This window comes from Carlito syrichta, unplaced genomic scaffold, assembly GCF_000164805.1.
Source record: "Carlito syrichta isolate Samal-C Ts95f unplaced genomic scaffold, Tarsius_syrichta-2.0.1 Scaffold120597, whole genome shotgun sequence".
Lineage (NCBI taxonomy): Eukaryota > Metazoa > Chordata > Mammalia > Primates > Tarsiidae > Carlito > Carlito syrichta.
Window position 1 is genome coordinate 22,037 of NW_007064693.1, and position 16,218 is coordinate 38,254.

Below are 16,218 nucleotides of genomic sequence, written 5' to 3' on the forward strand. Positions count from 1 at the left end.
GAGTTCCGGCCCTGTCCCCGAGTAAGTCCCGCCCCGGCTGGCCGGCCCCGCCCCCGCCGGCCGGCCCCGCCCCCCGCCCCCGCCGGCCGGCCCCGCCTTCCCGCCGCCCTCCCGGCGGCTGCGGGAGCCTTTCTGGACTTTGCTGCGAGCCCTGAGCGTCCGGCTCCGGACTTCGGTCTTGGCCCGGAGGGCCCCCGCGCTCCGGAAGAGGCTGCCTGCGTTGGGAGGCGGCACTGCCCCGGAGGCCTGCTGGCCCCCGCCTGCCGGAGCCTGTGAGCAGCTCGCTGGGGGTCCCGGGGCCCTGGCTTAGGCCTTGGAAATGCCCGGTTGCACCCGGGGCGGCGTCGGAGAGAGCGGGGTAGGCGCCGCTCGAGGCGCAGATGGCGGGACCCTGACCCCCGGGCGGTCCCAGCGGTCGTGCCCACTTTTGCGCGGGACCGGGAGCTGGCCAAGGCTCAGGGGGGGCAGCCACAGCGAGCTGGACACCCCGGGTCCTCGCTGGCCCGCGCCCTAGGGCTAAAGATGGGTGACCGCTTAATGGTCTAATGGCCTCCTCGAAGGCCACCATGCGTCCACCGTGTTCCCACCGTGTCTTGGGGTCCTCAGCAACGCCTGGCACAAACCAGTCTTATTTGTTGTACAGGTGAAGGAAGTAAGGTATAAATTGGGCATGTGGAAGAGCCCCACACATGTTAGGGTAAGCTAGGCAGGAGAAATGCCACAGGTGAGGAGGGATGGTAAACAATATCATCCCACCCGGGAAGGCACAGGAACCGCGAGTCATGAAGAGGATGTTTGGGTGGGCAGATTTGTGCACTAATCCTACAGTAAAGGAGGGCAGGCACACCCTGGAGTCTTTGAATGTGTCATATCTAGGACAAGTCAGAGCAAGTACTTGTGAATTCTCGCAATTTTATGCTGCCTGGCATCTTTTGGGGGGGGAGTGAGGTCTCACTCTGTCACACAGGCTGGCATGCAGTAGCACAGTCACTGCTCATGGCTCATCTCCTGGACTTAGATGATTCTTGCGCCTCAGCCTTACATGTAGCTGGAACTACAAGCAAGTGCCACCACCTGACCACCTGGCTGATTTTTTTTTGGTTGTTGTAGATATAAAGTCTTGCTATGTTGCCTAGGCTGATCTTGAACTCCTGGGCTCAAGCGATCCTCCCATCTCAGCCTCCCAAAGTGCTGGGATTACAGGCATAAAACACCCTGGCCTGTTTTGATTACAGGTTTAACTTTCCTTCATACTATTAATAGAAGCAGGGCTCAGTTACCTGTGACAGTTTCCAGGTTCACACCACACCCAAATGCTCCAGAGATAAGAATTTAGAGACATTTCTCCTGCCTAGCCTACCCTAGCCAACAGGGTTCTTATTTTCCGGCCACTTCCTTTAAAGGGACCAGTAAGCCATTTGCCAGCGAACTAGTGACCCATGCCTTATCCCTTTATATGCATAATTAGTTTCCACTCTCGTATGCTCCCTCTCTGTGCCTGACCCTTTTGTTCCTGTCTTGTAACTGGGGACTGGGGACTGCCCTCCCAACTCATTACGCCCTACTTACCCAGGGCCTGTAAGTAAAAGACTTTTGAACTTGCTTCCTATTGTGGTGATAGATTGAATTTTTTTTTTTTAGTTGGAGTCTCACTCTACCGCCCAGACTGGAGTGCAGTGGCACGTTCCCGGCTACCGCAGCCTCAACCTGCTGGCCTCCGGCAGTCCTTCCGCCTCAGCCTTCCAAGTAGCTGAAACTACAGGCGCGTACTACCATGTCCAGCTAATTTTTTGATTTATTGTAGAGATGAGGTCTCGCTGCCCAGGCGGGTCTCGAACCCGCGGGCTCAGGCAATCCACTCGCCTCAGCCTCCCAAAGCGCGGGATTACAGGCTGAGCCACCGAGCTTTCACCTTCTATCAGAAGAACCCAGGGCTGCCCCAGGGCTGCCCCAAGTCGGGCTCCCAGCACAGAAGTGATAGTCAGGCATAAACTGGAACCGGGTCAGGTGAAAGCTGCCAGGACATCTGCCAGTATAAACAAGTTTCCCGAGTGAAGGACCTCTGGTTGTGGGTCAGACAACTAGGCCATGGGCTGCCCACCATGTACAAGAAGTAGCCCGTGAAGGCATATGGTTCACACCCACATCGAACTCCCTGTTTATTCACTACCATTTGCTAGTGGGAAATCCTAGGACTGAGTGAGATTTGGCCCCTTAGGGCTTCCAGTGCAGCAGGCCCATGACTGAGAAGCCACAGTCCAGGGCATTGAGGGCTGGAGAGTGATTCTTTCCCTGGGGGATTACAAGGGACCCAAGCCCTGGAGACAGAGAAGACCATAGGTTGCCAAAGTTAAGGGGTGCCAGGAGAGCCATGATGCAGGAAAAGTGTGGGCAAGAAAATATGGCAGCAGGCCAGGCTCGGTGGCTCAGCCTGTAATCCCAGCATTTTGGGAGGCCGAGGTGAGTGGATTATCTGAGCCTGCGGGTTCGAGACCCACCTGGGCAACTTGGCGAGACCTCATCTCTACAATAAATCAAAAAATCAGCTGGACGTGGTAGCGCGCGCCTGTAGTTCCAGCTACTTGGAAGGCTGAGGCGGAAGGATCGCTGGAGTCCAGGAGGTCGAGGCTGTGGTGGCCGGGAGCGGCCACTGCACTCCAGTCTGGGTGACAGAGTGAGACTCCAACTCAAAAAAAGAAAATATGACAGGAGTGGGTGAGGGGCTGGAGAGTGATGTGGTACTAGGCCGTGACAGGGCTTGAGTGTGGCGTTGAGGAATTTGGACCTTACTCTGAATAGGGTCTGAGGAGGTTGGGAGCTGGGGGTGCTGAGACCATTTTTTTTTTTTGACCTGGAGTCACTCCATCGCCCAGGCGGGAGTGCAGTGGCACGCTCATAGTCGACTTACTGGGCTCTAGCAATCCTTCCACCTCAGCCTTCCAAGTAGCTGGAACTACAGGCGTGCGCTACCACGCCCGGCTAATTTTTTTATTTATTGTAGAGATGAGATCTTGCCAAGTTGCCCAGGCTGGTCTCGAACCCGTGGGCTAAGGCAATCCACTCGCCTCAGCCTCCCAAAGTGCTGGGATGACAGGTTGAGTCACCGAGGCCGGCCCTATTTTATTTTTTATTGTAGAGATGGGGTCTCCCTATGTTGCCCAGGCTGGTCTCCAACTCCTAGACTCCAGTGATCCTTTTGCCTCAGCTTCCCAAAGTGCTGGGATTACAGGCACAGGCCACCATGTCTGGCTTGAACTCTTAAATATTAGAGGTGAGTTCTTTCTCTGTGGCATCATGCCCTGCTGGGGATGATTTTGAATTACGTCATTAAAATTTGGGGTAGGTGATTGTCTAGAAATAGATGACCAAAATGGCAATGACACATACAAGGAGTTTGGAAAACTCTGCTAAATGAATTAAAGAATGAAAGAAGAAATGTTGCACAAACCTGAGCAAAATCAGTTTACCTCAAACATTGTATTTTTCTTTTTAATTCCTTAGAGCCCAAGAAAGTGTCTTAGGGGATTTTTGGGCCTCTGGCCTCCAGTTTTGTGGTGTATTCTCTCTGAGAAAATAAGGATAAGTCTCTGGGAGGGGGTGCTGGTATCTGTATTTTTTTTCTTTTCTTTTTTTGAGTTGGGGGTCTCACTCTGTCACCCAGACTGGAATAGCACAATCACACCTCACGGCAGCCTGGACCTCCTGGTCTCAGTTGATCCTTACACCTCAGGCTCCTGAGTAACTGCGACTATAGGTGAGCACTACCATGTCCAGATAATTTTTTTTTTTTTATTTATTGTAAAGACAAGGACTTACTATGTTACCTAGGCTGGTCTCAACTTCCTGGGCTGAAGCAATTCTCCCACCTCGGCCTCCCAAAGTGCTGGGATTACAGGCGTGAGCCACTACACCCGGCCAGTATCTCATTTACTTTTTTCTTTTTTTTTGAGCTGGAGTCTCACTCTGTTGCCCAGACTGGAGTGCAGTGGCCACCCCCAGCCACCGCAGCCTCAACCTGCTGGGCTCCGGCGATCCTTCTGCCTCAGCCTTCCGAGTAACCGGAATTACAGGCCTGCACTACCACGCCCAGCTAATTTTTTTTTTATTTATTGTAGAGATGAGGTCTTGCCTGCTCAGTCGGGTCTCGAACCCGCGGGCTCAGGCAATCCACTCACCTCAGCCTCCCAAAGGCGTGGGATTACAGGCTGAGCCACCGAGCCCCGCTACTTTTTTCTTCTTGAGCCGGAGTCTTACTCTGTCATCCAGGCTGGAGTGCAGTGGCCCGCTCACAGCTACTGCAGCCTTGATCTGCTGGGTTCAGAGGATCCTTCCGCCTCAGCCTTCCAAGTAGCTGGAACTACAGGCACGCACCACCATGCCTAGCTTATGTTTTTAATTTATTGTAGAGAGGAGGTCTCGCCATGTTGCCCAGGCTGGTCTCGAACCCGTGGGCTCAGGCAATCCTCTCCCCTCGGCTTCCCAAAATTCTGGGATTACAGGTGTGAACCATCACACCCAGCTGGTATCTCATTTTCAATCCCCTTGTGGGTCACCTGGTTTCACACAGAGAAAAACTGTTAGATTGGTCACTACTCTCTGCACAAATGTACACCTAGTCATTGGAGCCCTAACAAAGGGTGGCCTGCACTGGCTTAGCCTTGGGACAGATTTCATCCTCCACCCACAGAGATTTGTCTCCAAGCAGATGCCCTGCATGTCAGGTGGGAGTGAGTGGTAACACACCTGAGGCTTCATGGCACGGCAGATTCTTTGTGGTGTGGGCATGGACTCAGGAATGATAACGTGAGTTAGAGGATATGGTGCAGCCAGAGCCAGCTGAGACATTGACCCCTGTGGCAGTGGCCCAGCCTGATATGACCGAGGGCTGGCAAGCTGGACCCTCCTGGCAGCTCATGACTACGGAGGAGGACTTGTATGTCCAGAAGCGGGGTGTGGGCGGAAATGCTGGGTCACTGGGGTGTGCCTGGTCCTGGTGCAGGAACACACCAGAGGGCAGCTCGATAGGCTCTCTGGAGCTATAAAAAACCCTTGGCTGCCTCCCACCCAGGGGACTGGAAGGCAATCTTTGGCACTTCTCCACACTAAAAGCTCACCATGTTTTCTGGTTCCTCAAGTCAAGTTGGCTGCCAACCTGTTCCCATCTTACTGACCTAAGACACAGTGGCCTAGGCACCCTCTGCCAGACCAGATGCTCCCTCCCTCCTTTCCTTCCCTGGGCGCAAGGTTAGGCTGGCCTTCTTGAAGCCCTAAGGTGATGGATACAGTGGAGAGAAATGACATGCTGCACCCCAATCCTAACCCTAACCCTAACCTTAACTCTAATCCTAGCCCTACATTGCCTTGTATTTTTTTCTCAACAGAGAAAAAAACACCAGGTTCTTTCTGACAACATCCACCATTTCTCTTGTAGTTCTTTTGTCCAGGGACACTGAGTTTTATTTCATTTAAATTAGTCCTTTATTTTTATTCTTTAGAGATGAAGTCTTTCTGTGTCATCCAGGCTGGAGTGCAGTGGCACAGTCATAGCTCACTGTAACCTCCAACTCCTGGGTTCAAATGATTTTTCAGTTTCAGCCTTCCAAGACTCTAGGACTATAGGTGCACGCCACCATACTTAATTAAAAAAATTTTTTTGTAGAGATAGAATCTCTCTCTGTTGTTGCCTAATTTCTGTAAAGACAGGATCTTTCTATGTTGCCTAGGCTGATCTTGAACTACTGACCTCAAGCTGTTCTTCCACCTCGGCCTCCTAAAGTGCTGGGATTACAGGCATGAGCTACTACTGCACCAGGCTGAAATTAGACCTTTAAAAATCACAAAGTAGGGGTCATTGCCTTGCTAGAGTCTGGCGTGGCCACGTGCTCTTTGAGCCATGGCTGTCGGCCATGCTTCCTGGCTTTGGTCCCCCTCCCCCACCTTGTGGAGGTGAATCTTCTCTTTTCCTTCTCTTTCTCTCTCTAATTTCCTTCTTTCTTTCTTTTTTTTTGAGTTGGAGTCTCACTCTGCCACCCAGACTGGAGTGTAGTGGCCGCTCCCGGCCACCACAGCCTCGACCTGCTGGGCTCCGGCGATCCTTCCGCCTCAGCCTTCCAAGTAGCTGGAACTATAGGCGTGCGCTACCATGCCCGGCTAGTTTTTGATTTTTATTGTAGAGATGAGGTCTCACCAAGTTGCCCAGGCGGGTCTTGAACCCGCGGGCTCAGGCAATCCACTCACCTCGGCCTCCCAAAGCGCTAGGATTACAGGCTGAGCCACCAAGCCTGGCCTAATTTATTTCTAAATAAACTTTTCTTTCTTAAAAAATAAAAATAAAAATCACAAAGTAGGCTGGGCTCGGTAGCTCAGCCTGTAATCCCGTACTTTGGGAGGCCGAGGTGAGTGGATTGCCTGAGTCCGCGGGTTCGAGTCCGCCTGGACAACTTGGCGAGACCTCATCTCTACAATACATCAAAAATGAGCCAGGTTTGATAGCACGCACCTGTAGTTCCAGCTACTTGAAAGGCTGAGGCGGAAGGATCGCCAGAGCCCAGCAGGTCGAGGCTGCGGTGGCCGGGAGTGTGCCATTGCACTCCAGTCTGGGCGACAGAGTGAGACTCCACCTCAAAAAAAAAAAAAAAAATCACAAAGTAGAGTTCACCCAATCCAGCAAATCTAGACTTGGTGAAATCAGCTTGCTTCCCAGACTCACACTTCATGCTTTTTGAAGTGATATTCAAAAGATGTAACCCCCATCAGGCCAGTGGCTTGTCTTAACCCCTTCATTTCTGGGTAAGTTCCAAGGAAGTCCTTAGGAAGGGGCACACAGAAGCCCTTTGCCAACAGCTGTGAGAACATTTGAATGTTTCAACAACTGGTACAGCCGGTGGCTTAGACCAGCCACAGTGTCAGTGTGGACATCATCATCCTTCACTTGCCTCAGGTTAGGAAGGGAAGCCATTCTCTCTCTCTCTCTCTCTCTCTCTCTCTCTCTCTCTCTCTCTCTGTTTTGTTTTGTTTTGAGATAGGATTTCAGTCTGTCACCTAGACTGGAGTGCAGTGGCATGATCACAGCTCACTGCAGCCTTGACTTCCCGGGCTCAGATGGTCCTCCCACCTCAGCTCCCAAGTAGCTGCGACTTCAGGCATGCACCATCACACTTGGCTAATTTTTGTATTTTTTGTAGAGATGAAGTCTTACTATGTCACCCAGGCTGGTCTCAAACTCTTTGGTTCAACCAATCCCGCCTCAGTCTCCCAAAGTGCTGAGATAACAGGTGTGAGCCACTGTGCCCAGTCCGTTTTCTCTCTTTACTGCAGAATGTCTAGCAGGAGGGAATCTTATGGGTTCATCTGTTTCCAAACCCTTATGTTTTCAGGTACATTAAAGGAACATTTCCATGGCAAGGCACAGTGGCTCATGCCTGTAATTCTAGTACTTTGGGAGACCAAGATGAGAGGAACACTTGAGGCCGGGAGTTTGAGACCAGCCTGGGCAACACAGCGAGACTCCATCTCTACAAAAACAAAATTTCCTGAGCAGGTGATTTGTATGAGACCATGTTCTAGAAGATGGAGAAGAGACAGACATCAGGGGTCCTGCCACTGGAAAGTCCATGACGAAAGGAGAGAGAAGGGGGCACAGACTGGAAAGATTCAGGAGATAGGACGGATGAGATTTGGATTGACTGAGACGAGAGGAGGAGTGTGGAAGATGAGCCAGCACCTCAGGATACGAGTGTATGCTGTCCAGGCAGGGATGAGAGAGGAAATGGTTAGGAGCTAAAGTTCTCTGAGCCATGGGCTACAAAGAGGGACTCTCCAAAGCCTCCCCCAGAAAGAGTGTGTGTGCTTCCAGAATTATAGTAACAGTGCTGAGAGAGGTGTCCCTTCTATGCTTCCAGAGACATCAAGGATGAAGTGATACAACAGCAGTTACAGAAAGCTAATGCATGCATGGCTAAATCTTTTTCTCTTTGTTCTTCAGATTACATAATTTTTATTGATCTCCCTTCAGGTTCATTGATTCTTTCTTCTGCCACCTCCAATCTGCCTGTTAAATCCATTCCATGAATTTTAAGTCTCACATTTTATGCTTTTCAGTTCTAGAATTTCCATTTGCCCCTCCATTCTTTTTTTTTTTTCTTTTTTCTTTTTTTTTGGTTGGAATCTCACTCTGCTGCCAGGCTGGAGTGCAGTGGCACACTCACGGTTACTGCAGCCTCAACCTGCTGGGCTCAGGCAATCCTTCAGCCTCAGCCTTTCAGGTAGCTGGGACTAGAGGCGTGTGCTACCATGCCCGGCTAATTTTTTAAAATAAATTATTTGTTGTAGAGATGAGGTCTCACCAAGTTGCCCAGACTGGTCTCATACTTGTGGGCTCAGGCAATCCTCTCACCTCAGCCTCCCAAAATGCTGGGATTATAGGTGTGAGCCACCGTGCCTGCCCATGACCTCCTTTTATCACTTCTATTTTTCTGCTAAGATTTTCTATGTGTTTATTCATTGTTAGTGTCTTTTCTTTTTTGAGTCAGAGTCTCCTCAGTTGCCCAGGCTGGAGGGCAGTGGCACACTCATGGCCACTGCAGCCTCGACCTGCTGGGATCAGGCAATCCTTCTGCCTCAGCCTTCCAAGTAGCTGGAACCAGAGGCCCATATCACCACACCTGACTAGTTTTTTAAAAAGTTATTATACAGACACAATCTCGCCAAGTTGCCTAGACTGGTCTCACCCCTGGGCTCAGGCAGTCCTTTCGTCTCTGCCTCTCAAATTGCTGAGATTACATGTATAAGCCACCATGTCTGGCCTTTCTTTGATGTTATTGAACAAAGTTACAATAGTAACTATTTTTTATTTTGTTTGTTTTTATTTTTTCTTTTCTTTTTTTTTTTGAACTGGAGTCTCACTCTGTCACCCAGACTGGGGTGCAGTGGCACGCTCCCGGCCACCTCAGCCTCAACCTGCTGGGCTCCGGCGATCCTTCCGCCTCAGCCTTTCAAGTAGCTGGAACTACAGGCATGCGCTACCACACCCGGCTAATTTTTGATTTATTGTAGAGATGAGGTCTTGCCAAGTTGCCCAGGCGGGTCTCAAACCCGTGGGCTCAGGCAATCCACTCATCTCAGCCTCCCAAAGTGTGGGATTACACGCTGAGCCACCAAGCCCAGCTTATTTTTCCTTTTTAAGTTGAGGTTCATTCTGTCATCCAGGCTGGAGTGCAGCGGCACCATCACAGATGACCACAGCCTCAAACTCCTGGGCTCAAGCGATTCTTCTGCCTCAGCCTCCTAAGTAGCTGGGACTACAGCATCCCATGCCTGGCTAATATACTTTAAATATTTTTACTAACTCCAACATCTGAGTTCTCTTGGGGTGAGTTTCCAGTCATTATTTTCTCTTGGTCACAATTTCCTATTCCTTTGCATGTGGAATAATTTGGATTTTTCCCTGGTTATTGTGAATGACACATTATACAGAGTCTGGATTCTGTTATGTTCCTCCAAAGAGTGCTGCTTTGTCTGTTTCAGCAGACAATGAACTTGGCTGGACTTCTTCTGTAAATTGTATCTCTTTTGCAGTGAGAGGCAACTCAAATTTTAGTTCAATTATTTTAGCTTTTGCTGGGGTGCTTTAGTCTGCCCATGCCTACATAACTCAGCTGTCAATCAGAGATTTTGGGACTCTTCCTCTCTGGCTCTCTCCTTTTAGAATTTCACCCCTTACCTTATCAAACTGACAAGCTTCTGCAAAGCAAAAGAAACTTTCAAGAGAGCAGGGCGACAACCCACAGAATGAGAAGACATACGAGCAGCCAAAGGACACATGAAAAAGTGTTTGACCTCACTAATCATTAGATAAATGCAAATCAAAACCACATTGAGATACCACCTAACTCCAGTAAGAATGGTCATCATTAATAAAACAATGCTGACGAGGATGTGAAGAAAAGGGAACGCTTTTACACTGTTAGTGGGAATGCAAACTAGTTCAATCTCTATGGAAAACAGTGTGGCGATTCCTAAAAGAACTAGAAATTGGTCGGGTGCAGTGGCTCACACCTGTAATCCCTGCACTTTGGGAGGTCAAGGTGAGAGGATTGTCTGAGCCCACGGGTTTGAGACCAGCCTGGGCAACTTGGTGAGACCTCATCTCTACAAAAAATTTTAAAAATTAGCCAAACATGGTGGTGCATGCCTGTAGTTCGAGCTACTTGGAAGGTTGAGGTGGAAGGATCACCTGAGCCTAGCAGGTGGAGGCTATGGTGGTCATGAACGTGCCACTGCACTCTAGCCTGGGCGACAGAGTGAGACTCTGACTCAAAACAAAACAATAAAGAACTAGAAATTGACCTTCCATATGACCCAACAATCCCCCTTCTGGGAATATACCCAGAGGAACTTAAATCACTCTACAGAAAAGATACCTCTACACACATGTTTATTGTAGCACTATTTACAATAACAAAAACTTGGAACCAACTGTGCTGCCCATCATAACTGGACTGGATTAAAAAAAATGTGGTACATATACATGATGAATATTACACAGCCATAAAAAGAACAAAATTATGGACTTCACAGCAACTTGGATGGATTTAGAGTCTATAATACTCAGTGATTTATCACAGAAGCCAAGAACTGAGTATCACATGTTCTCACTCATAAGCAGACCCTGAACATTTACCATAATATTATAAGAAAGGGATTGGTAGTAGTGGGACACTGCCAGGGAGGGAAGGGGGCACATAACATCAATAAGGGTACCTGATCTCAAACCAGGTGAAGTACCAAAAGGAGACCCCAACTTTCCTGTATGATGACCATTTGTATACCTAATCCTGAGTTGTATCACACATCATTTTTGTTGTTGTTGAGAGAGTAAGATTTATTGAGAAGGACACAAAAAGCTCCCACAGTGGGAGGGGACCCGAAGAGATTGTCCATATCACACATCTTTAAAATTAAAAAGATAAAAATAAAAAATAATTTCCCCCCCTTACTTTTTGTCTTCTATGGTTGCCGCAATCTTTGTTCTCTAGTCTTGCAAGCCAGAAAGGCTGGATTTCTGTCCAGGTTTTAGCTTCCTGTATGGTATAAATTCAGGCCTGCTTTTAGGCTAAAAGTCATTTTTAAAAGTAGGAAAATTCACTCAGTTCCTTTCTTTTCTCCCAAGTGTCAACTGACATTTAGTATTTGCCTTATTTTGGTAGTTTTCTGGTGCCCTAAGGTCATTGTTCTTTAGATTTTCTCCAGAATTTGCAAATGTTATCTGTGAAAGTTTGGTTCAATAGAAGCCACTTGGGCAATACTGGATATAGACCATCTTAAAAATAGTTTCTGGATTCACACATACTGTTGAACTGTAAGGTATAACAAGAGAAGAATTGTTACCCTCAGGGAGAGGTACACAGGGCCTTAAAGATGATAGCGGTGTTCTAGTTTCTGACCCATGTGGTAGCTATCTAGATGCTTCCATGGCAAGAGAAGCAGCAATGCTCAGTCTCCTGGAAGATAAAGGAAGAACAAAGTTCAAGAAGGGAGTGGTCAACAGAGTCAAACTTGACAGAGAAAGCCACAAAAATTTAGGACTTAGCAGTGCTAATGACAACATGAATTTAGGAGGTTGCTGGTCTCAGTGGCAAAATGGGGTCAGAATCCTGATACGGAAGGAATGGTCATGGGGGTGGCAGTAAGGTCAGATGATGGTTTTCAAAGCCTCGGTCTCAAGAACAGGGTTGGGTACATATTCCCTGTGAATAGCTTGGTAGAAAAGTGCTATAAAACTCAAATTAATAAAAGAATAGGAAAGATAAAGGACGAAGTGAGGTCGCATACTCACCAACTTTAAAAACTTTTAGTGCTTTTACAAAACTTGATTTAGGCCAGGTGTGGTGACTCATGCCTGTAATCCCAGCACATTGGGAGGCTGAGGCAGGAGGATCGTTTGAGACTGAAAGTTTGAGATCAGCCTGGGCAACATAGTGAGACCTCGTCTCTACAAAAATAAAAATAAAATAAAAATTAGTTGGGTGTGGTGGCATGCAACTATGGTCCCAGCTACTTGGGAGGCTGAGGCAGAGGGGTATTGCACGTCAGTCTAGGCAACAGAAAGAGATCCTGACTCAAAAAAAAAAAAACTTGATTTAATTACCAGCATTGAAAACTTAGGAAACTTTACATCAAAATCCTGCTTTCCAGTTTCTCTTGAAGAATTGGATGATGGACCTTCACTCTGAGTGGCGGGAAGCCAGAGGGGCTGGATCAAGACTGCCCCTTTGTTTGGGGCAAGTGGTCTCCACTTCCCCACTCCCCACCATGCTCCTTTCCTGCAATTTACAGCTTTGGAGGGTGTATAGTCCTAAAGATGCTGTAACAAAATCCCACACACTGGGTGGCTTAAAGCAACAGAAATGTATTTTCTGAACGTTAGAAGGATACCAGTAAAACTTCATGTATGACTTGTCATAATTTTTTTTTTTTGAGTTGGAGTCTCACTCGGTCGCCCAGACTGGAGTGCAGTGGCCGCTCCCAGCCACCGCAGCCTCGCCTGCTGGGCTCCGGCGATCCTTCCGCCTCAGCCTTCCGAGTAGCCGGAATTACAGGCATGCGCTACCACGCCCAGCTGATTTTTTGATTTATTGTAGAGATGAGGTCTCGCTGCCCAGGTGGGTCTCGAACCCACGGGCTCAGGCAATCCACTCACCTCAGCCTCCCAAAAGCGCGGGATTACAGGCTGAGCCACCGAGCATAATTTTATACCCGCAGCCAACCTGCTTCCAGTTAAGGGTGTTAGTACTGTAACATATCGTTTGGGGGGACACAATTCAACCCATACAAGGAGAGAGTGAGTCCAATGTCTGCTTCTGTTCTCTCTATATGTTAGTGGACACTATATTGAGGGTAAGGTGAAGGGGAATTTTTTTGGGAAAAATTCATGAGAATGGGCCCTTCTGGTGCACAAATGTAAAGCAAATGTTCTTGGGGGAAATGGGGACTTTGTCCCCAAACAGAATGTAGCGTAAATGTCAGACCTCCCATGTAATAATTTCGTAAGGAGGAGGAGAAAATCATGTTTTCTTTGTGTGGATAAGCTTCTTGAAAAGGGGGTGAGCAGGAGGCCTGTTGTTCAAGTGAATATAGATGAGCTGGAATCTTTTCCTGAGGCAGGTGAACTTGAGGGGTTTCTGCTTTCTAAGTGGCTGTGCAGTGTGGGGTCAAAGCTGAACTGCCAGGTGACAGAAGAGAGACTGAGCCCTGCGAGGGATGGAGGGCTCAGAAGGGGGAACGGATAGGTGCAGGTGACAGGAGAGCTCTCTGAGAGGGTGGCCAGGTGTCAGTGTAGGGAGGGAGTGGGGAATCCTTTCCTCATCCCCTAAAGAAACGTAGTAAAATTGGCTGTGTTTGGAGTTCTACTTCTGGAACTCTGAAAGGATTTCATACTGAAAACAATTAGCACACCAGATGAAAATGGGTTTTGTTTTGAGTTGGAGTCTCGATTATATGTTACCCAGACTGGAGTGCAGTGGCACTATCATGGCTCATCACAGTTTCAACCTCCTCGGCTCAGGTGATCCTTCTGCCTCAGCCTCCCGAGTAGCTGAGACTACAAGCTTATGCCACCATGTCTGGATAATTTTAAAATTTTATTTGTAGAGGCGAGGTCTCACTATGTTGCCCAGGCTGGTCTCTCTCTCTTTTTTTTTTTTAGATAGAAAATATAGTTTATTTAAAGAACAAATTAGAGAGAGAGAAAGAGGTGATTTACCTCCCCAAGGTAGGGAAGGAGGCCAAAGCCAGGAAACATGGTGATGGCCATAGCTCAAAGAACACATGACCACACAAAAGCCTAGTAAGGTAATGGCCCAAGCTGGTCTTTTTTCCTTTCTTTCTTTTTTCTTTTTTTGAGTTGGAGTCTCACTCGGTCGCCCAGACTGGAGTGCAGTGGCCGCTCCTGGCCACCGCAGCCTCGACCTGCTGGGCTCTGGCAATCCTTGCGCCTCAGCCTTCCAAGTAGCTGGAACTACAGGTGCGCACTACCACGCCCGGCTAATTTTTTTGATTTATTGTAGAGATGAGGTCTCGCCAAGTTGCCCAGGCGGGTCTCGAACCCGCGGACTCAGGCAATCCACTCACCTCAGCCTCCCAAAGGCGCGGGATTACAGGCTGAACCACCGAGCCCGGTTTACATGGGACCTTTGTACCTGGAGAACTTGAGCTTCAACTTTCTTGCCTTGATCAGAAGCCCCAGCTGAAGTGAGGGGCCTAATAAGTGACCCTCCCTGTGGATACCAGGATCCAAAGGTGACACAGGACAGAGGGCCCAAAGGGGGGCTCTTGGCTTCTTGCAGGAAAGAATTCAAGAGTGAGCCGACACAGTAAAGCAAAAGTAAGCTTATCGAGAGAAAGAGGAACAGAAAGAAGCTCACTCTGTAAGCAGAGCAGCTCCCACACATTGCTGGGGCTTTGGATGGAAATGAAAGTAAGTTGATCAACAGGACAGAGAGCAGGTTTCTCTACAGGCAGAGCAGCCTGGGCTGGTCAGTAGGAAGATCAGCAACCACATATCACTGGGTTGTTGTTTATATAGTTAATTTCTTGACTATATGTTAAGCAAGGAGTAGAATCTTCATGGGTTACCTGGGAAAGAGGTGGAGATTTCTAAGAACCAGGGTTCCTCCCAGTTTGTTACTATAAATGCTAATATATTATAATACATGTATAATAAGAGGCAAGGTTGGGCAGCGGGCAAATTAGTTGCCCTCTTGGTTCTAGCTGGATCTAACCAGTTCTTTTTTATTTTTTTGAGTTGGAGTCTCACTCCGTTGCCCAGGCTGGAGTACAGTGACACACTCACAGCCACTGCAGCCTTGACCTGCTGGGCTCAGGTGATCCTTCTGCCTCAGCCTTCCAAGTAGCGGGACCTTCAGGCATGTGCCATCATGCCCGGCTAATTTTGCTTGATTTATTATAGAGATGAGGTCTCGCCAAGTTGCCCAGGTTGGTCTTGAACCCATGGGCTTACCTTGGCTTCCCAAAGTGCTGGGATTATAGGCGTGAGCCACTGTGCCTGGCCTTCTAATCAGTTCTTTTTTTTTTTTTAAATAGAGTCAGAGTCTTACTCTGTTCCCCAGGCTGAAGTGCAACGGCACGCTCACAGCCACCACAATCTTGACCTACTGGACTCAGGTGATCCTTCCACCTCAGCCTTCCAAGTAGCTGGAACCATGGGTATGCGCCACCACGCCCGGCTAATTTTTTTTATTTATTGTAGAGACGAGGTCTCACTGAGTTGCCCAGTTTGGTCTGGAACCCCTGGACTCAGGCAATCTTCTCACCTCGGTTTTCCAAAATGCTGGGATTACAGGCTGAGCCACCATCCCTGACCTCTAACCAGGTCTTGACCCATCCTGTTTTTCTCTGTAGGGGCTCAGAAAACCAGGCTATTCAACTCTTTCGAGAAGTTGTCTCAGCTACCGGTCTTGAAAAGTTAGTCTTGGTCAGGCTCGGTGGCTCAGCCTGTAATCCCGTGCTTTGGGAGGCCGAGGTGAGTGAATTGCCTGAGCCCGTGGGTTCGAGACCCACCAGGCAACTTGGTGAGACCTCATCTCTACAATAAATCAAAAATTAGCTGGACGAGGTAGTGCATGCCTATAGTTCCAGCTACTTGAAAGGCTGAGGTGGAAGGATCGCCGGAGCCCAGCAGGTCGAGGTTGCGGTGGCCAGGAGCATGCCACTGCACTCCAGTCTGGGCAACAGAGTAAAACTCCAACTCAAAAAAAAAAAAAAAAAGAGTTAATCTTGTTTATCCTAGGAAACCCTTCCTGCTGAACTCCTGTCTCGAAAGGACTGTCTCCCCAATATAAGAGCAAACCAGAAGAAAAAAACCCACCTTAACCTCCCCCCCCCCCAGGAGACTGCAGAAATGTTGTCTTGGTTCTCAGTAGATGAGAAAGAAAATATCTGAGACAGGCTGCAATTATAAACCAACCCTCTGACACGATGCCATCAGAAGGCAGGTCTATGTCAGCATTTCTGGTAAATTGCCTAATGAGTTCTCAGAAGAAAGGGAATTACTTTTCCAGCATCCAGTAATTTGCAATGCTTTTCTTTCCAATTCTAAATAAATACTCATTTTTGTACCTAACTTGAAATTTTCGTTTTAATTTTTTTTTTTTTTTTGAGTTGGAGTCTCACTCTGTCGCCCACACTGGAGTGCAGTGG

The 16,218-nt window shown here is 48.4% G+C and overlaps 1 protein-coding gene across 1 annotated transcript in view; it reads right to left on the reverse strand.

Moving 5' to 3' along the window:
• SERHL2 (serine hydrolase like 2) overlaps positions 1-568 on the reverse strand; it is a 22,050-nt gene extending 21,482 nt beyond the window's left edge. The window contains exon 1 of the mRNA XM_021707598.1: positions 97-568. Within this exon, the coding sequence (XP_021563273.1) occupies positions 97-568 (472 nt within the window). The remainder of the gene's footprint in view (positions 1-96) is intronic.
• Positions 569-16,218: the final 15,650 nt, after the last annotated feature.